Raw genomic sequence first — 27,749 nt, forward strand, 5'->3', positions numbered from 1 at the left:
AAAAACTCGGGTTATGAATGTTGGTCAAAACCATATCTTTATTTTAATTAGTCACAATGTAAACATCGAAAACAGTGGGCTAATGATGTTTCAACAGGGGGAAGCACACTGTAAGGCTGTTGACTACTTCATCCACAGAAAGAAATACTGCAAGATGAGATTGAAAAGTAAAAACAAAAACAAAACAACACTCGGGCGACAAGAACTCAAAGAGAGAAGAGGAGGATGTCAGGCGAAGGAGGAGACAGAGAAGTTATAAACGAAGAACAGAGAGAGGGAGGAGGAGGAGGAGGAGGAGTGCGGCTTTGCAGTCATTAATTAGTCTGTTAGCCAGGGCCCGGGCGGTGCGGTTAGGGCCTGTGCCTTTGTGGGCCTGAAGGAAACGGGCCACATATGAAAGCCATTATAGGAACTGACTTAACAAAGACACATGCCTGTCAGCCACCAGGCTGGGCTGGGCTGCTCTGCTTGCGGCACACAAAGGGCCCACCACCACTGTGTGTCTAAGTATGTGTGTGTGCACATAGGGCCTATGTGTTTTTGCATGTGTGCGTGTGTGCTTTTTGAGCAAGTGTGCTTTTTGTATGTGTGTCATGGAAAATATATATACCAAATCAGACACATTTTTATGTGTAAGTGCATAAATGCATGCGAGCTTGCATGCACATTTACATTTTATTTATCAATATCAGTTCTTCAGTGCGTTTCGTCACCTGTTTGTGTGTGCAGGCAGTGTGTAACCATATCTATCAGAATGAGGCCTTCAGAAGCGTTTTTTTAACCCGTGGACATCCCCTGCTGGCTCTCCACACCATTTAAAACCACATGACAGGAAACCTGGGTCACTTTGAACTAAGTCAACACTCACTGACCCTCTGACACCATCCACGGACATAAAAGAAAGAAGGAATGATGAGATGTACAAATGGAAAAATTGGCTGGTCCCCACTGGGTTTTCTTTGACTCCATTCATAAATCAGAATCAGATAAGACTCAGTTTAGTCTATAAAACTTTTGCAATTTATGAATAGGGGTAGGGTTAGGGTTAGATACTATGATAATAATCACAAGGTCGGCTAACTTTATTTGCTGTGATGATGCAACAGATAGCATGTGTATGATGAACACTGCACCTCGGGGAGTTGCAACTATTCCGTTTTTCCAAAAATCTTTTTTGGTTTCTTATTCTTCCATCTGGACAACATTTAGTGTTTCACATTAAGATATGAACAACAACAGGCACGTCTAAAAAGTGGATTAACCACAATTGAGGCCTATTCTTTTCAGCTGAAACAGTAGCATTTGGTCAGCTCCACAGAGTATTGGCCTGAGAGGAGCTCAGGTCTGGATTTGATAAGTGGAAACAGACCGGTGCAGCGCTGCCTGTGTGTTTAAAGCCAACACACATCCGACACAGCGTAAACAGCCCGTACCCCAGTGACTAAGCCCTGGAGCTTAGCCATAATAATTCTAAACCTCTGTACAGTAGATAGAACATATGTTCCTTACTAAGCTGGTTTTGTTCACCAAGAAATGCTATTGTTTTAAAAAAATGACTAGACGTTGCCATACACCCAGATGTGAGGCATATTATATTTAGCAACTTATCAAACTAATTATTTGTTTTGGTCTCTTTTGTGCATTCATTGCCGTACCTTTACTAAACATCAGATTTAAGCAACTCATTTTAAATTAAATTTAACATAGAAAATAAATGTGAAACAAGAGATACAGTGGAATAGATTTCACAGATGCTTCTGAAGTACTACTTGATAAAATGCTGCTCTCAAGAGCTATTTTCTGCATATCCCTTCATCCACAAAACCAAACATGACACAGTATCCATGCTTCACAGCGTGGAAGAGGATCCGAGTAGGAGCTGGTTTTCATTGTCGATCTCCTCTAGGGCTCAGAGGCCTACTGAAGTCCGATCTGAACTTTATTAAGATCCAAGGGTGGGGCCTCGTAAAAAAAATAATAAAAAAAGGAAAAGAAGAGATGGAAAAACAAGCCCTTGTTAACTAGATCACACCTCTGGAGCACAAGGAGATCCAAAACTCGGGACCAATGGGGGTAAAGGGGTTCGGCATCAGACTGATCTGGTCACAAGTGTATTCAGCTCGTCTCAGAAGCTGATTTAATTCAGCAGCGACCCAACCACTTAAAAAAATAAGCCAATGAAAAACAAGATGGCTAACTTCCCACATGGCCATCAGCCACAGTGTGCAAATTTACCAACATTTGGCTCACAGCTGGTGGTAATTTCTTAGTGAGAATGTATGTATATACAGTGCATGGATCATAAATCGCAGTGCATCAGGAAGCAGGTACAGGAATGACAGAAGGAAGAAGACTGTACTATTTATTTTCTTGTCAAGCTTATATTATTTTGTTTTTTTTCAATTCATTGTATGGGTTCGATTTATGAAAGCTGCAAAAAAAGTAAATAGAAAGAAGAAACAGCAGATGCTTAACGTGAGCGGACAGGAACAAGTATATGTGTAAAATAAGAGAGAAAGATGAGTGCATGTTGGGTTCAAATGTTCAATGTTGATATATAGACAATTGAAAGAGAAAGAGTGGGAGGAAGCCTGGAGGATGCTGGGATATTGATCACTGAGTGATCAATGCAGCAGTTAATGATCCAGTTGTGCGTTATTGTGTGTGTGTGTGTGTGTGTGAGAGTGTGTGTTTCTGCATGACTCCATATAAATGCAAGCCTGGTGTGGTGTAACTACCTCATACCTCTCAATAGCAGGTAAAACATAAAAGCAGAGGTCACAACCTCTCATATTATTGTTGTTGTTTTCCAATCTCAAATGACTCAATAATCATGAAACTGGAGGAACAGGAGGAAAATGGACACTGACATGAACAGCTTCCTCATAGAGATAGACACAGCAAAGAGACGATGAGGAAGAAATGAGGGGAGTCTGCAGAGGGCAAGGGGAGTCAGCTCAAAAATGTGAGGAATGACCAAAAGAAGTGTGAGTGAGTGTGTGTGTGCATGTGGGTAGCTGGGAAGCTGTGTCTGCCTACTAACCTGGATCTGTTGTTGGAGAATGTTTATCTTATGCTGCTGCTGCAGGAGCTGCTGCTGTTGTCTGGCAATCTGTATACACACACAAAGATATATAGAGAATAACTGTTTCTATATTATGTCTTCTATGATTCTAAGAAGACCTCTTTCTTCAACAGGTATGTTATACATGTGACCAAAAAGGTTGTTCCAGGATGAAAATCAGGTTAAAATATACCATCTGACGTCCAGACACTGCACTAACCAGTTGTTGCATTTCATGATTTTACACTACTTAAATACTAAAATAATAAAGACAAAAATGTTCAGGCCCACTGAAAAATTATTCTGACATGTGGTGCAACAGTTCATGCCGCATTCAAAATCCATATCAAGACATTTCTGACCTCCAACACAAGAAGTGGGCCAACCAGAGCCTGAACTAAGGTGTTGAAAAACTTCCAATGAGGTCAAAAATGTCTCAAATGCAGTACAACAAATCAGAAAGAAGGTACAGTGACAGTGAGTTAGGTATGTGTTTGATCTCAGATTTGTATGTCAAAGAGCCTCCGCCGAGTATGGCAGATGGTACAACAAATTTATGCAATTAGCAGTGTGCAGAGGAATTGAACAAATCTCTTAACTGACACTGAATCTGTGAGACTGACATGTTTACTAGGCCAACAACACCCAGCATGCCTCTAGAATCCCCCCAACCCACACTCATGCTCCATGATCAACACTCATCAACAGGAAGGGCGATCATAGTTATTTCTTCCTCTGTTGTTTTGATGTAAGATTGTGTAATAAAAAACCTATACAGCAAAAGGTTAAAGGTTTGAGTCTTAGTCAGTGACGGGCAGCTGGAACCGGCCAGTCGTGTGAGGTTAAAATCCTTAAAGGGACAGCACGTCAACTATTTGACGCCGCCCACTCTAAGCAAGAAAAGTAAAGCAGCTGCCTCTCTTTTTTTTCTTGAGGAGTCATTTAGTATATTTATTCTGAAATGTAATTACAGGCTGCTGAATGGGAGGCGGCGCCCCATTTGCACACATGTCATATTTCATTAAAGGCAAATTTTTCAGGGTTTGTCTGTAGGGCATTATCTTATCAAGTCTCAACAGCCAAATGACTGGTTGATATTGGAATCTGTCTTTCTTTTCACTCTCTCCATCTTTCCCGTTTCTTTGTGAAGCTGTGAAAGGTGGAATGTGTTGTGATGGGAGTTGTGGACTTGTCCAAACAGAGCCTTTCGTATGCCGACCTACAGTAACGTGTCGACAAACAGCAAAAAACAAAGAGCTGCTCACCTAAACAGCTCTCTGCTTAGACTGTGACACCTGAAGACAGCGCATCAGCATCAGTAACTTTTTCTACAACCTTTGAAGCCACACCGATACACACAAACATACATACACTTGGATCTTATTGTGAATATTTTGGCCATCATTACTTATGATGACATTTTACAAGCCATCAACATAAAGTCCAAGGGACGTGAGCGGCCAGGCAATCATGAAGGTTGAACTCCCAGACCTCAGTCTACATACCCTTATAGTCAAGGACACGACTGGATTGGAGGACAGAATAGTATTCATTTTAACATTTGCCTTTCTTTTTTTTTCTGATTTGAATTTGCTAGTTTATCCAACCTGTCTGATCATCTGAGTGCAAATGTTCTTTACTATGTGAGACTCATTTCTGATTAAGTCAATGCATTCCCATAACATGTGGTCATACCTGAAAAGAATGAAGGTAAGGAACTATTACAGCATCTTTAATATCCCCAGAACTTCAACTTACAAGAAGCTGACAATTTTAACCTCTCTGTCACTAAAAATCATTCTTTATCTCTTAACCTTACAATTACTGCCATACTTGTTAGTATAACTTATGCGCGCGCACAAGCGTGAACAATGTGATTATTGTGGTGCTATCATTATACATAGACACTTACTGAAAGACCAAATACAGCTACTATATGGCTACCTACGCTAAATCAGATAATACAACATCAACAACACCGCTTCCTCCACAAGACCCTCCTTACCTGCTCCTGCTGCTGCCTGGCCAGCTCCATCTGTTGTCTCTGCTTCTCCAGCTGTGAGGCGGCCATCTTTTTCTGCTCATCATGGGCAGACAGAAGCTGCTCCCTCAGATTGATCAGCTGACCAATCATGGTGGAAAGTTGGTGCTCCTTCTCCTCCAGGGACTCCGGCGTACCTGGACAGGATCGAGAAGAAAGTGCAAGAGAAGGAGGGGTTATAATTTGACCTTACAGTATTTGGTTAGATGTAGAATTCCCTGTGTTGCTCATTGGCTAGAGCATGGTATTAACATTGCATGGGTTGGGTATTCATTTCCCACTGAGTTTAGACATACCAAACTTTGAAAATCATCTCAAAATCACACGTACCCTGTTAATATGAACCAACAAGCACAAAACAACAACAAGTAATTTGGTGAAGTTTCATGGTGACGCTTAACATGCTACTTCCTGAAGAGGGCCATGACTGAAACAAGTTTTGTTCTTTGGCTTGAAGTACCTTGTAACTTTTTCATTTATAAAAAATCCCCAAACCAAAGCAAGTTCAACAAAAGCATCCACAAACTAAAAACAAACAAACATGACCAACATGAACGAGAAACCTTGTAACTTGTAGCTACATCTTACTACTTATTATCTTCTGTCTTGTCTCTACATGCCATCAGTGTTTATCACTTACTGTCTGCACCCAAGAACAATATCCTCACTTTGAGTTATCCTTTCAAAATAAGTAGCTGTTACAGGTGTTTGCCAGGTTTATGATTTTAACATTCTTGGGAGCCTTTAGTCAGGAAGTAGGGCCAACACCAGTAAGACTCCTTTTAGATCCTGCCCAATCAACAAATTACTATGAATGTATCATAACAGATAGTGATAATTTAAAACAATATTTACTCTTACTCTTATTTATTATCACTTCATTATAAAAATGAATGTTATGTCACTACAAAGTCTTCATACTTTGCATTTAGCTCTGACCAGGATATCATACCTGCACTTCTTTGAAATGTCAAATTAGAAACTCTCTCCATATTACATCTGTCTTTCCTTGTCAGTTTTTAAAGATCTTTTCCCCTGTTTTCTCCTTATTTTGGAATGCCCAGTGTGTGGAATGCCCAGTAAAATCGCTGCTTACTGTACTGTTGGCATTGGGAGGGTTTCGTCTGCATGGTGCTTCACTGAGACGACATAACATGTGGAGGTTTACAGAATCTCCCAAGATCCCTCCTCTCTTCAAGCAGTCCCCATAAACTAGTAAGAGTTGCTAATGTAACGACTAGATGATGATCCCTCACCAGCTTCACAACCTTGAGCATGTGAGCGTTGTTGGGCGTCAAGCCTGAGGTCAAGTCAAAGCATTAACCAGGACAAATAATTTCGGTCAGACATACTTTTGTCACAGAATTGATCATTGATAGCAGCAAAAAGGAGGCCGCTAGGAGGCCTAATCCTCCATTATCAAATACATACATGACTTTTTCATCTACCTGCATTATTATGAGTCAGCTGATAGCCACACAGCTGGTGAATGAGCCAATGATTGTAAAACATGAAAGGCTGATGCCAATCCGAGGTGACTTCAGACATGCTTGAAAAGATTAGTAAGTCAATGACTGGAAAATATAATCAAGTCCTGTCATTTTTGTCTGTGTTGCATATAACTGACCAATAAGGGCCTGGACAAAAGGCCATGTTTTTGCAGCTTCAGCAGGGCAGACTGCACATTGGAAAACTCTTTGTCCTTTTCCCTTGAATCCCCGTTGAATTGGCTGGGATCTGAGTTGACATCTGCCAGCAGCATGAAGAATGGTTACTTCATTTCCACAACAACATCATTTATAGAAGAAACACACTGATGATGGAAGCTCAACAGAAGCCCTCTGAGTAATTTACATCAAGTATAGTAAGCCAGCACAACATTGCCTGACCCTAGAGTTACTATTATTGTGTGTGTGCGTGTGTGTGTGTGTGTGTGTGTGTGTGTGTGTGTGTGTGTGTGAGGGGGGGGGTCTTTTTTAGTGAATGCATACCACTCATGGCCAACATGTTCAGAAGTCCCTGGTTTGCTGTGCCAATGTGTGTGATTGAGTCTTCTTTATTGTGTAAATGGGTACAAACACACATGCAAGTTCATCTTGTGTGTGTGTGTGTGTGTGTGTGTGTGTAAGGTCTTGCCCTGGGGCCATGTAGGGAGATTGCAGGGTGGCCCCAACACTACCTGCATACTAACAGAGTCACCATTGTAGTCCTGTCAGGCCCCTATTGTACCCCAGACTGCCCCCCCTCGTACACACACACACACACACACATATATATAACACACACACAGAAATTACCCCTTAGCACCCCTGTATCAAAGGCAACATTCTCCTTTTCTTGTCTCTTTTTTCATGCTTTCATTCTCTCTTTTTTTCGGTTTTTCCCAAACAACCTCCCCATCAGTTACTCTCGAAGTCCAGGTTCTCCCCGTGGTCTCTCCTCTCGTCCTGTGCTTTCCTTTCCTTTCCTCTCCGTATACATTTCCTACGTTCCTTTTCTCTCTTCTCATCTCATCTAATTCATTTTGTTTCCTGTTCCCCTCCTTGTTTCCTTTCATCTCTTTTCCTCTCCTTATTCCTTCCCTCCTCCATTTTTCTTTGTTCTTCTCTCCTTTCCCTTTCTCTCTTTTCCTCTCCTTTTCTCTGCTCTCAGAATTCCTATTCTGATCCCATCTTCCCTGCTCTTTTAATTCCTCCTTTTCTTGCACCGTCAGCTTCCTCCTTCTTCACTCTCTTCTCCTTTTCCCTTTGCTTTCTTTAACTTTTCCTCCCCTCCTCTCCCCTTGTTCACTTTCGTTTTCTCTCACCTCCACTCCTCTTCACTTGCATCACCTCCACCCTACTACTCATCTCCTCTTCTCTCTGTACTTGCCATCTATCTTTTCTTCTTTTCTCCGCTCATTACCTCTCCTCTATCTCTTCACCTCCCCTCTTTTCTCATCAGCTCTCTCAATCACCTCTCGGCCATCTCCCCCTTTTTCGTTTCTTCATAACCTCCTCTCACTTCCCCTCTGCTCTTATCATCACATAATCCTCCCTTCCTCTCTTTTTTCCTTCTTCACCCCTCCCTTTGGCCAATGAAGTCTTGCAACACTGATGCATACTTTATAAGGTTGCCATGTCTTAAATCACAAACACACACAGACTTCTTCCTATTCCCCTACATTCCTTGCAGTAAAGTAAAGCCTATTGTGTAACACAACAACTGCAATTACAGCTCCGTGATTCATCTTTGTGGATTACGGGATGCGCATTCCAAACGAGACATCTTGCGTTCTTTCAACGCTTCTGGCACCAAAAATCATCTCAGATGTTTTCCGTTTACCATCCATCAGGATTATTCCCGACACCTACTGAGGCCACCAGCCAAAACTAAAAGCAATTAACTGTTTTCTCATTCTGTTTGGACGATGAGGTTGAACCAAGACTGGAGCACGGTCAAAACTCGTACTTTAACTTCAACTTTTGTTAGTTGGTACTGTTTACACAATGTTTGGATTTATAGGAAACAGTAATATCACAAGTAATAAAAGGGTATTGCTACAGTAGAATGTGTACTAAGAAAATGCAAATCAATTACAGTAATCCAGATTTTGTTTTCTACACCTCCCACCAACCCACGTATGTATAAAATTGCATGCAAGTATTTTTATAAACTTTTATTGAATTGCTTTTATTGCTTGAATTGTACCTTGATTTTCTTCTCTATTGTTTTCCTTTACTGTGAATCTTGTTTTTTCGTCAGAAAAGGCCAGAAAGAGTTACTGTCCTGCAAAGACAATATTTCTCAAAACTGTCAACTAAGAAGATTTTTTGAATCAATGTATGTTTTAGACAGTGTTTTATATGGTTTATTTGGCTTAAGATTTAGCTCAATCTTACAAACCCATAAAGAAATAAATCTTTTAGTTGATCTGAAAATTGAAAAATGAATGAATTTGGAGAGACATGGTTTTATTTAAACAGCAATGATATTGTAAGTTGTACTTTTATGACTTTTTTGCTTACATAAAGGCTGTGAGTCATTTTACAGATAAAATGATGGTATAAAAGAAATCATTATTTTAATGATTATTCAATTATGTTACGTAACTATGTGGAGCCACACAATATATATCAAAATCCTGTCAGAGCCACTGCCCCCTACGCTCACACAAACACACCTAATGACACACGCCATGATACAAACATTTAGACACACAATGACACAAAAAAACACAGATAAAAACCATCCCACTCTCACAATATCACACTTCATGACAACTCCGGACGCCTTGGGCTTCTGCCAAATCATATTTCATGACGACATCTGTGCGCCAAACTCCCAGCATTCCTGGATGACTAAACCTTCTCTTCAGTGTCACACCACAACAAACACTTTTATCAAAACAAGTGACAAAGATTAGCTGGGTACAAAGATATTATATATAGTACTCAGGTTTACTGTACACAGTTAACTACTCCATATGGTCAATAATATATATTTGAAAATAAAAAGTCGCTTGATTTAAGTTAGTCTTGAATGTCAGTGTGATTATTGTGACAGATGTGCCAGTTCTTGCATCTGACAGTATAATCAGTCACTTTAAATCCATCTGTTCTTATGAGATTTTTGACTTGTTTTTAAAAATGTAAATGTTTTTTAAAATGTTCAAAATAAAAAAATTTAGAATTTCTTGCTTGGCTGTGGTGGGAAAGTATCATTACAATAATATCTGTTGGAAAATTGATCAAAACATCTGCACACTCCTCTCAAGTGCAAACACATTATTTATTATGTATGTTTTGGGTCACAAAGTTTGAAGTAGCCCCTTCTTGTTTTGTTGTGGTGTGTAGTAGTTTTGTAAAGTTTTACTAATATGAATGGGAAATCACCTCAGGAGAGAAAGTTTTGTGCATCGAGATTTTAACAAGACTGTTCTATCAAACAAAAGCTGAAGAGAGCAAATAATCACAAAACTGAAGTGAAGCTTTAAAATATCCTGCTAGAGCTGCACAGTAGATGAGTGAAGTCATTCTGGGCACATTTCCAGATGTGTACGGGTGCAACAGTGAGGCATGTTGCAGTTAAAAATCATATATGTGCTGTACATCACAAGCATGTTGAAGTGCATTAGTGAGCGCTAATGAATGTTCAAGTAGTAAAAAATTGACTATCAGTTTTATTCACCCTAAAAATAACTGTGACAGAACAAATAGGTTTACGTTGTTGTGTGAGGAAACAGAGAGCAACAGTTTTGTTTGTGTATTTAGATCAGACAAGACAGGGTATCATTTTAGTTTCATTTTGAGAAATAAAAGATATCAACCCTTGAATTCAATCAGTGCATCTTTGGTCAGGATGCAGCTGGACAAACAGAGACATCTGTGTGTATGTGTGTTTGTGTGTGATCATTTATTTGCAATTTGTGTGTACTGGTATATGCTATATTTATGCATGTTTATTAGTGTCTTGACTAACACACAAGAAAATGATATGCTGCACATTCCAACGTTATGTATGGGACATCATGCTGTTGCCTTGGGTCTGGTTGCCTCCTCCGAACCTCAGTCAAAATGTATTTAAAGAGATCGTAACAGGAGTTACAAAAAAAGAGAAAAGGTAGTCATACTGACATTTCAGCTATATTAAATTAAATGCATTGAGAATAAGTGTCATGAAGCTGTGATTCACCACAATAAAAATGATCTTGCATCTTTTGTGTCAGCTATTATTATAGTCCGTTAATGGTTTTGGCCTCTAGTAATAATAATAATAATGATAATAATCTTTATTTGTAGAGCCCAAGTTACAAAGTGCTTTAACAAGTGTAAAGACAATAATACCCAAAAGACAATAATACAAAAACAATACAAGATAAAAGCAAGAAAACATTGAAAAGACTAAAATACACGTTTAAGATAAATATAAAATAAGTAAAATAGAATAAAATAAAAGGGATAAAATAAAGTCAAATAAGATCGGGAAAGTCTCTCCTATAAAAGTATGTTTTAAGAAGGGTCTGAAAAGAGTTCACTGACTCAGCCAACCTGATTTTCCAGACTCTGCAACAGACAACAGACCTCTGCCCGAGGATCTCAAGGTACGTGCTGGTGCATACGGGACTAAAAGGTCAGAAATATAACAAGGCGAGAGGCCATGAAGAGCTTTAAAAGTGATCAATAAAATTTTAAAGTCAATTCTAAAACATACTGGGAGCCAGTGTAATGAAGCTAAAATAGGAGTAATGTGGTCATATTTCTTTGTTCTGGTTAAAAGCCTGGCAGCTGAGTTCTGGACAGTCTGGAGTCAATCAGAAGCTTTTTGGGTTAAATAAGTGAAAAGGCTGTTGCAATAATCCCAGCATGATGAGATGATGGCGTGTAAAATGGTCTCGGTGTCCTTAAAAGCTAACATAGATTGAATTTTTGCTATATTTCTAAGTTGATAAAAACATGATTGAACAGCTTTGTGGCGTGCTGCTCAAAATTTAAACCAAGACATCATCAAGACATTATCAAACCAGACACCAAGGTTCTTTGCAACAGGCTTAATGTGATTTACTAGGGAACCAGCAGATGGCAGTATTTGTTTTGCCATCTGCTGGGACCCGATGACCAGGATATCTGTTTTGTCTGAGTTCAGCTGGAGGAAATTATTTGACATCCTTTTTTTAACTTCACAAAGGCAGTTGTTAAGTGAACTCAGCATTCCAGGGTCTGTGGATCTGACTGGCAAGTACATTTGTGTGTCATCAGCATAAATATGAAAAGAAATGCCATGTTTATGGATAATATGTCCAAGGGGAAGCAGATACAAGGAAAACAAAATGGGTCCTAAGACCAACCCCTGAGGCACACCATATTTAACTGGACGAAGAGATATAGTTGTTTACAGACACGCAAAACTTCCTATTTGACAGGTAGGATGAAGACCATTCTAGGGCAGTACCAGAGATCCCCACCCAGTGCCTCAGTCTGTCTAACATGATGTTGTGATAAATGGTGTCAAAAGCAGCGCTAAGGTCCAAGAGTACTAGGACTGAGCACATGCCTTCATCAGCAGACTTTAAAAGGTCATTGGTGACTTTAAGCAGGGCAGTCTCAGTGCTGTGGTACTTCCTGAAACCAGATTGAAACTTTTCAAATAATTTGTTATTTTCCAGTACAGTGAGCAGCTGTTTGGACACAATTCTTTCTAGAATCTTTGCAATAAAAGGCACATTGGAAATTGGTCTAAAATTTTGTGGGAGGGAGGGATCTAAACCAGGTTTCTTTAAAAGTGGGTTCACGCAAGCCATTTTAAAATAATCAGGGACACAACCAGTAGATAGCGAGCCATTAAAAACAGAGATCAAATGGGGCCCAACAGAATCCATTACTTTCAATAAAAACTTTGTAGGTATTACATCAAGTGGGCTGGAGGACACTCTCATTTGTGATACTGTTTTTAAAAGCTCAGACAAGTCGATGGGATAAAACTGGTTAAACTGTCTTGTTGCTGGTGGGGACCTCTGAGTAAGAGGCCGCGGGGGTAATAGAGGCTCTGATTGACATCACCTTATTGGTAAAATAAGATAAAAACAATTCACAGTCACATTACTTCTAGCTGAGGCACAAGGAGGGGTTGGGTTTACCAGCTGATCCACAGTCTTAAACCGAAACCTGGGATTGTGTTTATGTGTAGTAATGAGTTCAGAAAAATAGTGTGTTCTCGCATCCTTAACCATGTTATTGTAGTTAATAAATCCTTCAGACTGAGGTAATGGACTTGGAGACTGGATTTTTTCCATCTGCGCTCTGCTTTCCTGTATTCCCTTTTTAGGCTGCGAATGCTGTCATTTATCCAGGGTTGCTTACTAGCTTTAGACATAGGCCTAACCTTTAGAGGAGCAGTAATATTTAGTGACGACAAGCAGATATGATTGAAGTAATCGACCAGATTGTTGGTGTTGGAATCAGCCAGGCGTTGGCTTTGGCTCTGAAAGAATGCGTAAAACTTTGAAACACTTTGTTCATTAAAGATGCGAGAGACACACGGAGCTTGGTGAGGCGGCATGAGTAACAGGCGAATCGCAGCTAAAAACAATACATCTGTGGTCAGATATGGTCATGTCCACTAATTCCACCGAGGAAATGCTGACACCCAGGGTAAAAACCAAGTCCACTGTATGACCACGGTTATGTGTTTGCCCTTTGACATGTTGTTTGAAGTTAAAAGAAGTGGCCATATTTAAAAAGTCAGTTGCATTAACATTGGTGGGGTCATCAACATGAATATTAAACACGACACAAAGAACAATTCTGTCATAATTTAAAACCAGAGTAGATAAAAATTCAGGATGTACTGATAGTAGAGCTGTTTTTCAATAAATTGGTCCCCCGTACATGATGCGATACACACTCCTACAACAGGTGGTGGTAACACACCAAGATATACTGCAATGCGCCAGCAAAGGCAGTTAAGAAGAAGACTGCAAGCAAGTAAACATGAATGTAAACACTGCTGAATTTAAATACTTAGTTTAATTAATGGTTTTAGGAGGTATGAATATAAGGATACATTTTGCTTGTGTACAACTAAATATTTGTATATTCCTAAATTGTTTTCATACTTACTTTGTAGTGATAAACGTAATCACTGCCTGCATTATGTTCACAGATTTCTTGGAGTGCATGAAACATTACATTTATGTACTGCACTGGAGTTGGACACCAGGATCCAGGTTTGCATCCAGACTCCCGTTTGTGGTTAGGTTTAGGCAACAAAAGCATTTTGGCAGGTGTTAGAAAAATATTTTATCCAGTTTAACTGTTAATAAAAAACTTAAGTGTACTGTGGACTTTTTCTGCATCAATCTACACCATTATCGTTCCCTAACTTTAACCAAGTGTTGCCAGTGCCTAAATAGTGAGTATAGCCAGCGGTGAGTATAGCCAGTAGTGATGGCTCAATGGATAAGACACATGCTTTTGGTGTGAGAGACCTGGATTCAATTCCCCACTGTGACATCTACCAATGTCTGAGCAAGACATTTAACCCCTAGTCGCTCCAGAGGCGTTCGACCTCTGACATGTATAGCAATTGTAAGTTGCTTTGGATAAAAGCGTCAGATCAATGTAAGAATGTTTAATAATACTTTAGTCACTACAAGCAGATATTGCATTATATAAATACGTTGTCAGTGAACACTTTGCTGATCTGGTCATTATCAACATTTTTGCAAATTGCCAGGTAGGTGACCATATTTCCTAATTTTGTTGATAGAAAACGTAATATGGTCGGTAATATGTTTTCCTCAAAACATATTTTAAAATAAATTGTATATAAACGTAATTTCAATGGGACAGAGAGGGTTGACTCACACAGATAAACTTATCAATGCGGTATGTTATTTAGATACACTGTACATAGTTAAGGTTAGACATACAGACCATAGGTGGAGTTCTGGCCAGCCATTCCCTGTATAGCCCTTGAAAGCAAGTACTGCCCGAGAGGCTTACCTAAGGTCAGCAAGTGCCTCCTTGAATGCATTTTCCCCCGTCATTGCTGCTTTTGTCTTTGTTGCCTTTTCCTTTTAGTTTTCATCAGCCTTGAGAACAGACTCTGAGCCATAATTAAGTTTTCGGGAGTTTTTTTTTTTTTCTCTATGTTGAAGATCTGAGTGCCAATAAAGAACATGGATTTCAGAGAGGAGAAAATGTTCAGAGAGGGAAGAAATAACAAGACTTCACTAAGTGGGGAAAGAATCTAAATGTAAGTTATGATAAGTGGTATATATATATAACAGAAGCTATGAACCAAACTGTGTCTTTAAAATGTAGCAAACTATTATTCATGAGCTGATGAAAAGTAAGATATAAACAGACTCATTGCAAAGAAAATGTAACTCAAATACTGAATGGCCTTGTACCTCTAATTTAGAGTGGGAAACGTGTGCAAGTACCAGTGTGTATGTTATCTTTTTTGGATAAAGGACTTATTGACTTATCAGATTTGCTACACAAAAGTAGTAAGAGATAATGGTGTTTGAGAGACAGAGGTCAACAGCGTGAGCTTAAGCGGTTTCTCGTTTTCCGTTGACAGTATAACCCAATCTTTTTCATCTTAAAATCTATGTCTTAATGTAAAATACATTGAAATATAAAAGATAAGTGGAGGTGTAAAGGTCTGTGAGGAATATGATCAAGCACTTGACCTGGATAAGATATCATATTTTAAGATTCTCAGTGAAAGCAGAGATCTAACATCACTGCATAGCAGTGGCAGTGATCTAAAGATAAAATATTCACACATAAAATACACATAAAATAAAAAATGAAGTGAATTTTCACCTTAATAGTAGTTAATAGTAGCCTACTAGTCTTTCAATTTTATTTCTGTATTCATTTGGCGCACTAATCCAGATTGTCGCTTGATGAGTGATCAGGTAGATGTGTATGTAACAGATGCCCAGTGATACTTTGCAATATTCTGTGTGTGTGTGTGTGTGTGTGTGAGCAGATGGAGAGTACCAGTAAGAAGAGAGAGAGAGTCAGATCTATGTCCTGGAGTGAAAGTCAATGTCGGTGCTGTTCTGCTGTAGAAGGCGCTCTGTCGTCCGTTTCTTCCCACTTTCCACAGAGGAAATGCTTGCCATTTCAACAGGAGTTGATCACAAACGGTTTCTCTCACTGAGAGCTCGACTGCTCTATGAAGATTATCAGTTTTCCAAAGTTACGTGTTTTCTACCAGTATCTATTATTTTAACAGCTGTTAATGGGTTCAAATCATTGAAGACAAGACTGGAACGTGTCTTTCTCTGTTCGTGACTACGTTATAAATTTAGTCAGTCTGGTTACAAAACATGAACATGACATTCCAGTCCGAGCAGTAAGGTAAGAGGGATATCAAACAGATATTGTTTTCTAATTTCTATCACTTACTAGCCAGCTGATCAGTTTTAACTAATTTTCACTCAGATTTTATGTCGTCATGCATCCACTACCGCTGTAAGACAACATTCACCGTACTTTAGATCCTCTTGTAAATATTACATTTTGATCATCCTGTCCTTAACGAGGAAAATATACAATCAGACATGAAGAGAGTAAGACAGAAAATCTGCTAGTTTTTCTTTATTTCATTAAAAATTAAGCCTTTATTCCCTCCCCACCTGTCCATCCTGCTGCAGCTGCTGAATGAGATTTTAAGACGACCCCCCCCCCCCAAACGCACACAATGCTGCTATTTTCACTTTTGAATACCAGAGGTTGTGAATACGTTTGCATCTGTGCAATTTATAGCTTCATAAATGCTTTTTGCTGAAGAATATATTGCCGCATGTGCAGCCTCTCCCTTCGTACACACCCTTCAATCAAAGTTGCATTAATAAACTGTACTATGTAAACCGGCCTTCACTGCTCTTTCTATGGTGACAGGTAGGTCTGCCAACCATTTACGCTTTCTTATGCAGAACCTTGCTAAAAGTATACACATTGAGGAGAGAATTACAGCATATTTGACCGTTTTTTTTGTGAGCATACCGATTGCTTGTTTTATAACACTGTACATTTTTGGGCAAAGACAATAAGTAGGGATTCCTTGGATGCTAATGATTCATAAATGAATGACTTATTATAAAAGAAAAAAAAAGAAAAAGGTTTTCTGTCTTGCGCTTTTTCTTTCTTTCTTTCTTTCTTTCTTTCTTTCTTTCTTTCTTTCTTTCTTTCTTTCTTTCTTTCTTTCTTTCTAACAAAGCCCCTTTCCCCTGTTACAACCCATGCCCTGAAGGTCTTGTTGTGTAATCTGTCGCAGAAGGTCACAGTGAAGTAGACACAGTTTGTGACACACAGAGTGTGAATCTCTCTGATCGGAAACTGTTCTTACCTTTGACCTCCCCCAGCAGTTCATTGGCGTTCAGCCTGTCAACGCGCTCCTTCCAGTCCTTGGAGAGGAGTCTCTCCATGCAAGTTGGCTCTAGAAAAAGACAGAAAATAATCACCTTCACTTTTGATGCCATTTAACAGCTCACCACACAGACCCATCAAGAATGTGATAGTGAATGGGTGTCCATGAAGTTCAACATCAACCAGAAAAGGCACAAAATTATCACATTGTCACATTCTTGAGATGACAACTATTCGGATTTATAAACACCGAAATATCACAAATATGTATGGGTTGTATTTTCAAAAATGAGGCATGTACCACCGGTTAAAATAAAACTGTTTGGTAAATTTGCAAAAGACCCCTGAGGATATTTATTGTTGCCCACAAGCATAAACTGTGACATACATACCAGAAACAAGAGCAGGGTAAATGTGGTAAATAAAAAAAAAGAGACAGAGGGAAAAGGACAAGAGAGAAAAGAACCCATTCCTATAAATTTCTAAAAAGGAACAATTTCCCCCTCCTTCTTTTCCTAAAAAAAATGTAGCAACCATCCAGCTGACCAAATGAGAATGTCTGCATTGTTCTGAGATGAGGTCTTATTTGTGGTTGTCCTCTTTCTCACAATCATAGCCTCAGGATAACAGAAATCAGAGACACGTGGTCTCATAAGATACATAAGGTCTCATTTGTTCATTAGGAGTCCTGCTGTGAACTGTACTTAAACAATGGGAACTTTTCAATTCTTCACCAGGCGGAGAGCAGAGAGACAAACAGAGAGACACGTATCTGCACATGTGCAAGCATGAGTGTTTGGGTGTGACTTGGGTCCATAAAAGAAACACAGAAATGCAATGTTGTCAGGTATCAGTGGTGGAATATATATTTACTCATGTATAGTTTTAAGGCACTGGTACTTTACTGGCTTTTTCCATTTTATGCTACATACACACTCAATTTTAAATGATTCATTGTTACCAATTACTTTGAAAATTACGATTTTACATCAAAAACATATTAGTATATAAAATGATCCATTGTTTTTGATGAAACAACCCTTTCTCATTCCCAGGTCGTCAAATACTGATGCTCCTCTCTGTCTCATACAAGGCAAATACCAGCACTGCTTTGTCAAGCACAGGGTAGCATTCTCTTTAGTTTCTGTATAAGATGGCATTTTAACACGTGGTTAATGTTGTGAAATGGTCCAGCTTAATTAGATATATGCACTACAACTACATGATTAAGTTTAGGACACAAAACTACTTTAGGTTTAGGATAAGATCACAGTTTGGGTCAAAATAAATACACAATGTGATGTAAGCGATGTGTAAGTCACATGGCTTAAAGTCTTGTGTTTGTGGGGTGTCATAAAGGTGTGTGACTCGTAGATGCTAAAGGGTACCTTACATGTGACACAGAGGGGCATGACAAAATGTTGGTATTTGACTACCCCCCTGTTTTATACAGTGGATAAAATCAGCTTCATCACAACCAGTTACATTACAATTCTGCTTAAATTTATATGTCAGTAATAACAATCATGTAAAAACTAACACTCTCTAACACTCCATTCTGCTGTGTAATGAGTACCACAATTTTTTTCTAATACTGTGTGCTTTTTTGACCCTTAATATTTATATGATATCACATTTTTATTGTATCATTTTCATGGTGGTAGAAGTAGCCATTCCTGTACTAAAGCACACTTTAACCAGGACTTAAATCTAAATGCTTATTCCGCCACTTTCAGGTGTTCAGTACCTGTGGGAGTGTGTCTGCGTGTGAAATTGCTCCCTTGTACGTACATAATGTACATGTTCACACACTTACACTCACACTTAACTCCCCGAGTTTGTGTGTATACTATGGTTTTCGTGCCAGTGGACACCCCACAGATGGTGTCACGGTCACGCATGCCCCCATGCCGAAGCCTCAGTCAAGTCAAGGACTTAAAAAACACACACACACACACACGCAAAAAAGAGACATTCTTGGGTGCTGTGTGGAAAACATGACCCTGAGGGATTGCCTGATTTAGAATGGTTAAGTCAGACAATAGCTCATTTGTGGTGCCTTTATCCTGACAAAAGGCGCTATAGGCATTCATAAGGGCACATGGCCTATTGTGAATGGCTTAATGTTTAGTTTGTGCGTATTGGCCCATTGTGTGGTCAAGACATGCCGGCCGCCGGGTGAGCACAACTTCCTCATTGAGTCCATTAAAGCCCTGTATGTTTACAGTCGGATTATGATTGTTGTAAATAAGCTAATGCAGCCGTCCAGATCACATGGGATCAATGTTAACAAAGAGGGGACAACGAGAAAGGGTTACACAACAAAGAAACAACTTAAAAACTATAGAAATATATGATGACAATTTCCCATATTTGGGGAAAAACAGCCGTTATTCCCAGACAGATGGTCCACATTGCTGTAAAACAATTTTTCATAAATTTATTGGACAAGTGGCTCCACTGGACATGTATTTGTGTACATTCAGTTCAATGGGTGATATTTACAGCCAGTAAAGATGGAAAGCTCGAAGATGGGGTCAGGATGAGAGGTTTTTTTTCTCATCACAAGACCTAAAGACGCCGATGTGCACTCGTTCAGCTGGCCTCGTATAAAACAGAATTAGGGAGCACAATTTATGGGAGCACTTAGAGAGGAAAATACAACCTGTAACTCCAAGATAAATCTGCATAAGTCAACCATGTGTGTACTCTGATGCACAATTTATACCCCCCATACCGATAAACAGATCTGACACGAAGACAGTGGGGGATTGGAGGGCCGAGGTGTAAGTGGGGAGGAGAAGAGGAAGAGAGGGATGAGAGAGGATGAGAGGGATATGTTTTACCCTAGATGGCTCTCTATCTGTCCCCGTGACCGAGCCTGGGATCAAGTGCTGTTTAGATTGGAGGGTGGATAAAAATTCCTCGCTGTCCGAACACCGACTCCTTTATCAAGTGGAGGAGAAATGCAGAAGATGGATGCTTTAAAGAAGAGGGGGGAGAGGGAGGAAGAATAGGGTGAGGAAGGAAGTAAGGAAAGATGAAAAGAAAAAAGAGAGAGGGACATAGGAGAGGAGGGAAGAAGGACAGACTTCAATAGGGAAGGTGAGTTGAGAAACAAGATAATAAAGATGCATGTTTTATCTTCTGCAATCACTGCGGGTTTTATGAGCTTGAATGGAAGGATGTGACAGAGATATCAGAAAAATGAGGAAGTAGGTAAACAAGAAAAAATAAAGAAAATTAGATTAGTGGAAAGAGGAGAACTAAAAAAGTTAAGGAGAAAATGAGAAAGCCCTTGAAAAACTTTATTTAGGTCCTATTGATATATACAGTATAAATACTGATGATAAAAGTGTTTTATTTCTATTTTAAACTGTTGACAGCAAAAGTAGCTTATCAATCACCCACTTTGTCAACAGAAAAACTAAACCAACACTAGAATTATTGGATGTTTCTAACTGGTTGTAAACCAGACGGTTTCAACACCAGCAGAGAAAGACGTGAAGGAGAGACAGAGAGAAGGGATGATTGAGCAATAAAATTAAGCGAAGGAGATACAGAAGGAAGGTGAAGGAGATGAGAGTTGGATAAAGAGAGAGAGTTGTAGTAAATCAGCGCAGAGACAGCCAGTGAGTTGGCGAGTGTTTAGGGTAAACACACTTTTATCACCTATCCCTACGTCAACCTGCCAACAGACAGTGTTTTGGGTGTTTTACACGAGCCACAGTGTGTGTGTGTGTGTGTGTGTGTGTGTGTGTGTGTGTGTGTGTGTGTGTGTGTGTCCGAGAGTGGCAGACAAGCATCAACACTCCCAAATAGCCACTGCCAAGAACAACACAGTGTACCACAGGCTTCCCCTAAGACTGAGTCTATGTTTTATCCCACTTTCTGCATTTCTGCATTTTACTTCTCTTTTTCCATGTGTTCAAAGGTTTCTCATGGAATGAACTTTAATAAAATGTCCTTAATAGAGCACAGTAATATATATTCCCATTTCAAAGTATTCTTTTAAGGACATCCTCTATGTTTCTCAACATAGACACAGAGCAGTCTACTGGATGTAGATTTAGGTACTATAGGTAAAAAGACTTTTGTTATGGACACCACTTTTACTTATCTTAACTTGTATGCTCAATATGTAGCTAGAGCCAGCAGGCAGTTAGCTTAGCATAAAGCAATGGGAAACAGCTAGCCAAAGTCAAATAAAATCTACCCACCTGCACCTCTAAAGCTCACTAATTAACACAATATATTTTGGTTGTTTAATCCATATGCAAACAAAAATGTAAACTACAAGTTGTGGTTTTACAGGAAGTCACAAGCTAGAACAGTGACTTCCTGGAGATTTCCTGGTTGGCTGGCAATCTCATGGTGATGACAAGGCTCCAGAAAGTCATTATGCCCAGAGACTAAGCGAATAAGTGTATTCCTCAAAATCTCAAACTATTCATTTAACTTTAACCTTGACATTTTGTATAAACAACTCCTCCCACTTCCACAAATAGTGGCTTATGCTGTAAGTTAAAACAATTGCTTGCAATGGAAAAACTTTTTGTCTTTGAAACATTTTTTTGAATCAGTAAAGACAGTTAAGGTTGTTCAATCTCAATGAGCAGCTTCATTCTGTGAAATATCATGTTGGTTTTTTTATGTAATTAGCTAGATGTATTTTTTTGTGCTTGACTTCAGGTGAAAGAGAGAGAAACATTCCATTTTCTTTTCTGACACGAAGTGGATCTACATTCAGGAAGCCAGTTTATTTGCTTGCTTTATGGAAGCATATTTGATTCATATTTTATATTTGATTACATTTGAAAAGTTCCCCTCTAATTCATTTGACATTTGGATGGAAACATGGCATCTCTTTCACTGTGTCTCACACACACAATGTACTGTGCCAAAGCTCAGGAACTCCTGAGTCTGCAGTCAAACGCCAAGGTAAAGACAAAAAACATTAATCTGAAAAATTAGTTAATGTTAAAAATAACAAAAACCAATGTTCTAGTGGGTGCCTGATGTTTGTGTAACACACCCACAGCTGAAAAAAACATTTTGTGTCTTAACTTCGCTACTGAATGTGTGTAAATGGAAGCTGACAGCTACACTTTGCACTTCCAAATTTATGTCAGTGGTGTGACTTCAGCTGCAGACCCCACAGCAAGAAAGAGAACGAAAGAAAAAGAAAGAAAGAAAGAAAAAGAAAGAACGAAAGAAAAAGAAAGAAAGAAAAGACAGAAAGAAAAAGAAAGAAAGAAAAGACAGAAATACAAATAATACAGAAACTGACATGAACAAGGACTGGAGAGTGATATTAAAGAAAAAATAGGAAGAGAACAGGTGAGAAACAGCCCAACAGAAACAGACAGATAGGAAGACAGATACGGAAAGATAGAGTGAGAGCGACTGATAGGACTGAAGGAGAGAAATAGAGCAAGAGAGGCACAGGGAGAGCAGCTGTCCTAACAGCTGGCCAGCAGGATTGATGTCTCAGTGAAATAAAACTCAACATATGTCCAAACATGAGGAGACAGGCCAGCCAGGAGGAGGAAAAAGATACACACAGACAAACACACTCACACTTATATGAGAACACTGGTGCAATCTGAAGCACTTGAACATCCATGCACACCACACACACTGATTAAAGAATGCCAGTACACTGCTTAGACATTTAATTGTCCAGTTTATAATACACACACATTCACATAAGTTTGATGGCTGCTTGGTGTTGTAAAACCATTAAACTGCAGAGGGGTTAGCCTGGCTGCATGTTAGCACGGTGTCCATTTCACACACACTATTTTCATCTGTCAGATGACACCCAGACTCTCTTGTCACAGAACATGGTCTGAGAACAGCCAGCCCTCCTGGTTGAGGGGGAGGTGGGTTTCTGAAGGATAGTAGCCCTGTGTAACCCTCTTTTCATACATCACCCCCATCAGACAATCCCTCTCCCTTACACAGACATACACGTACACACACACACACACACACATTATTTTGCTTCTGCTGACCAGTGATATGCTCTACCTACTCCAACAAAGCAGACCACCTGTAGCACCCACATGTTAAAAATCTGTTAAAAAAGATTATAAAAAGATCACAATGTAAAATAAAATTATTTCAATATTTATGTCTCCTGTTTGGACAAAAAAAAATTCAGCAGTTATGGGTATCGATGTACATGGCACACAACCTAAACCCTAGCTCTGACCTTTAACACAGAAAAATGAATTACTGTATTTTACTTCACCCGCAGCTTAGAGAATTAAGTCAGGCCCCAACTTTGCCTGAGCGGGGCTTTGATTTCCAGTGGGACCACCCATGCTAAAAATACTCACAAAGTACTCCTTCCCAACATGTAAAGTACTTTATGTGATATAAAGTGGCTGGTCCGCCGAAGGCACCAGGTCAAAACCCTGCAGCCCTGAATTAGACAAAGGATAGTGTTTCTACCGAAGGTGTGAGCTTAATACTAGAAAAGCCCGGCTGCTGATCCCTGCTGATATCAACAACCACTGCAGTCTAACAGTCCGAATGTTAGGAAATCACATTTGTCCAACAAGAAAAGTCGCTGTGTTAGAAATTACACTCACTGTACCGATGAAGCTGCAGGAATTAGAGGTAAAAATCTCTGACTTTAAAAGGCCTGATGAGGCTGCTCTAACTAACTTAAGACACTTTTGGCAACACTTGGACAGATTATTATTATTAATATCTGATTTCATTTAAAATTTATTACCCGCTTAAAGACATAATAAAAGCCCCAAAATATTTCATATATTTTACAACTTCTCCACCGCTCTTTGTGTGAGAGGTGGGAAACAATCAAGCAGGAGTGACTGATGAGCTTTAAAAACTGTACAAGCTTGGGCGTATGATGCACCACAGCAGCAACAAGGTCACCTTGGATTTAATTAATTTCAAATGTAAAGTAAAACATCTATTCACTGGTTAATGGCAGAGCCTTCATATTTGATTTCTTTTTGTCTCCTCTCACATTTTTTCAGGGTTTAATTTTTTTCTTTTTGAAAATACAGTAAAGGTAAATGGTCTGTTCATGAATAGAAATGACCTTTTTCTCTAAGAACAAAGTTTTGTGTCTTTTTTAATACAAAGAGAATTAATTTTGTGAAATGATTGTATTTAGATTGGATGGACCAAAACTATTCAGCGTGTTGTAATTTTTGTGATAATGAAAAAATGCATGATCGCTGGACTAGGACACACTTGAATGGGTCTTCAGCTATCCGAACATTGGTGTAGTTTGAGATTTCTCCACTATGCCATGCAATATAAATTTTAAAATCTGTACTTTTAAATAAAATAAAACAGCTGGAACCTAAATACACTCACATCAAGGGTGCAAAATTGTTTCTTTGTCAAATGCACGCTTCCAAAACACTAGTTCAAGACCGGAGCTTCTGGTTCCACTTTAGGCATGACATATGAAACCCTCCCCTACTTAGCACACACCGACACAGACATACACACATGCACACAGTGCGATTTGTGGTTCAGACACAATAGAAGCGTTGTTTTGGGTCGGGCCCTTAGGGGAGCCTATGGTTTAGGTCACAGAGGAGAGATGGGGGGAGCCAATTATCAGCAACGGGGGCCGGTGGTGAGTCTGGATCGAGTCCACAAGCACTCCACTGCTGACCAAAGAGGAGAATGAAAAGTGGCTGCCTAAACCCCAACTGCCTGATTCCTGTTTATACCTAAATATCAGAAAAGTGGGCAGGATGAAATAAAGGGAGAATATGTCTCAGTGGCACAGCTGCTCCTTGTATGATCTGAGATATGAGCTATCTTCAAAAACAATACACTACCAGGAACTATCGCCATACATGCCTAATGGACTTTTAGGACTGGCATGTCCATAATATAGTAATATAGTTTTGTAAAATCAGTGTCAGCAGTCGCTTTGCATCAAAAATTGTGCAAGGCCAATACAAAGAATCTGTGCATAAATAAAAGTCAGTTAAACAACAGACTTGATGCAACTTTTTTTCTGCAGTTGGAATAACATAATGCAAACTTTCCTTTTTGCAATTTCCCTGGTTTCAGAATTTTTGTAGAAATGAGATCATGCATTTTTTAAGCCTGATAAGATTTGGGTTTTATATATTTTCTAAAAGATGTTTTAAGGTAAGGACCATTTGAAATGATTTTGACCTAGCTTTTATGTTTCCACACATCCAAATGTTGCTGTGTTTTCTGTGTCCAGAAAACAGTGTTCACCATAGTTTATAGTAAAGTTGGGTTTACAGAATGCTTTCTTAAAATAATGCACCTAAGATCTTTAGATTAATTTATAAAAGAAATATTATTTTTGCTAGTCATATTTCTAGTGATATCCAAAATTAATACAGATCTTTTTTTTTTAAACAACAAATGATGACCCCTAAATTTTCAAAAACATTTTCAAAATCATTATGTTATTTATTTCAGCATTATTTAATACATTTTTGCAGCTGTTTGCCTTACTTGTTTTAGAATAACAACATTTTCGGACAAATGATTAGAGATGCAGTATACTGTGTATATAAAAGCCATGTGTATGATAGAGACAGAACTGAAGAAGTCTCTTGGATGAGGGTCGAAACATATTCTAGTATCTTCTACCAAGTCCAGTTGCCCTTGACCTCAGCCTTCGTTGGATAATTATGACCTGGATGACTGAAAACCTTCACAGACATGATAGAGACAGTTTTCACCAATCTGCTAGTTTCAAACATGATCTATCTTGGCTTTGACACAGGCAGTATCTTTTTTTCATTACAGTTATATCATGTTGGCCTTCTCCAGATGCTAAATTATCAGGTGAACAATTTGGCATTTCACTGAAATCCTAGTAAAAAAGGAGGACTTGATAAAATCACTTTTTAATCTGATTCTTTTGGATGACATTCAAAACTGTTCCGACAAACCACATTGCATGTGCTTACAACATATGCTGGCTGGCCTGCAGCCAAAGTGAGCAGGAGAGGGCTACCAGGCATATCCCACTGACTGTATCTGTAGTCAAGACCCACAGGCTTTGGCTGATCATTAGTAAAGAGATCCCTATCAATTACAGATGAAAAGATTGAAACCAACCACAAGAAGTCCAGGGGGAGTCAACCTTTTGGCAGAGTCGAGGAGAGCAGCTCTGACCACCAAATTCTGGGATATACAAAAGTACATGCAGCCTTTCTAAACACACAGTGTACACTACCCTGTTGCCGCTAATATGGCAAGTTGGGACAGTGCCTGATGCACCAGCATCCCAAATGCTTACACACACATGTTTGGTCCACTTTCACTGTGGGGACCTTAAAACCACACATGTGTTAGTGTGAATTCAGGTTAAAGTCCCCTCTGGGATATAATAACATGAAACATATACACATTCACACAGAAAGCCTCTACCTGGACACAATCACAGCTCAAGCCACCAATCCCATAGAGAAAAGCAAACAAGTGCCAGAGCCAAGACCTTGCTAATTAGCCAATAAGCTTAACTCTTGGGGCAGGCCCAACTCGCCTGTTAAGCTGTCATCACAACTACTTCCACCTGAGTGTATGAATCCATAAGCCCTCACATACACACAATCACACACACATACACATACACACACGGAGCTTACAGGATCTGCATAAGTTTGACATTTAGTCATGTATTATAGCTTCATCTGCAGCTTCATCTGATGAAAAAACATACAGGATGATTTAACCTAAACAGAATTACTGATTACTAAATTACTGCCTGGACTAGTAGCTAAGTTGCTTCCATTGGAAGAAAGATCCATTCTCTCCCCTTTAGCAAAAGAAATCTCCTAGCTAATACTTTATTTCAGGTATAGCGTCACTGAACATTTGCAGCACAGGAGTTGATGCAGAATACACAGAGATACACAACTCCTGCTCCAGAAAAGGACATACTTTCCACAGTTTGATTGGCAATAACAGCGGAGGTGTTGAAACAGTTTTTCAGAAGTGAGGGAGAACAAAGAGAAGCCTGGCAGAATGTCGCTATTGTCACAGAGAAGCAGGGTTAGAGGAAGGCTTGGCCTCACTCTGACCTCCTCTCCTCGCTGGGGAAGCCATTATATGGGTGATTGGGTACCCAGCTCTGGCCTGGCCTCAACTCAAGACACAGTGCAGACTCTTCCAAACTGGACAACACAGACTTAAACACACAGTAGAAGGACAAGGCTCATAAAAAGGTTGCTGCTAGAGGTCACAAGACAGGATACAGTCAGTCAGCTGCAAACTTGTTTCCCATTACTGTATTGATTATACCTGGTACATAGTGTACAGCGCAATTTATTTGCTAGACTTAAGACTCAATGGCTTTGATTCTAGACATGTTCATAAAAAGCAAACTATAAGGAAAAACTTAAAAACTAAGCTAAAAGCTTCATCTGGACTTTGTGGTTGTGGTTTGATCTGATTTGACTGACAATGGCCAGGCAATTCAAGAAAACAGCGAGAGGACACAAATACAGAAATAACCCCAAACTGTTTTCTTGCAGTGTAAATTCATGTACGACCCCATTTCTCATCACAAGAAGCTTATTGAGAAAACATGTTTAAAGGGCCTTTAATTGTGCATTGCTTTTATAATTCCACATATTTCCAGCTGAAACAGAACATTGTGCAAACAAAATGGGAAAATGGCTAATGTTTTGCACTTAATTACATGTTCAAGTTTCTGAAAAAATAAATCAATTCGAGGCAGTCATGATAACTTATGAAAAGAAAGCTGGGTTTGTTGGATCTCAAACAT

At 39.2% G+C, this 27,749-nt stretch overlaps 1 protein-coding gene across 6 annotated transcripts in view; it reads right to left on the bottom strand.

Moving 5' to 3' along the window:
* Positions 1–27,749, bottom strand: part of LOC119893546 (transcription factor SOX-6-like) — a 110,393-nt gene that overhangs the window by 34,553 nt on the left and 48,091 nt on the right. For all 6 annotated transcript variants that reach the window (XM_038705774.1, XM_038705770.1, XM_038705773.1 and 3 more), the window contains 3 exons: positions 16,953–17,042; positions 5,070–5,242; positions 3,044–3,112 (listed from right to left, as the gene is read on the bottom strand). In XM_038705774.1, the coding sequence (XP_038561702.1) occupies positions 3,044–3,112; positions 5,070–5,242; positions 16,953–17,042 (332 nt within the window). The remainder of the gene's footprint in view (positions 1–3,043; positions 3,113–5,069; positions 5,243–16,952; positions 17,043–27,749) is intronic.

This window comes from Micropterus salmoides, unplaced genomic scaffold, assembly GCF_014851395.1.
Source record: "Micropterus salmoides isolate LMB-PRFRI ecotype aquatic unplaced genomic scaffold, ASM1485139v1 Ms_hic_scaffold_8, whole genome shotgun sequence".
Classification (NCBI taxonomy): Eukaryota; Metazoa; Chordata; class Actinopteri; order Centrarchiformes; family Centrarchidae; genus Micropterus; species Micropterus salmoides.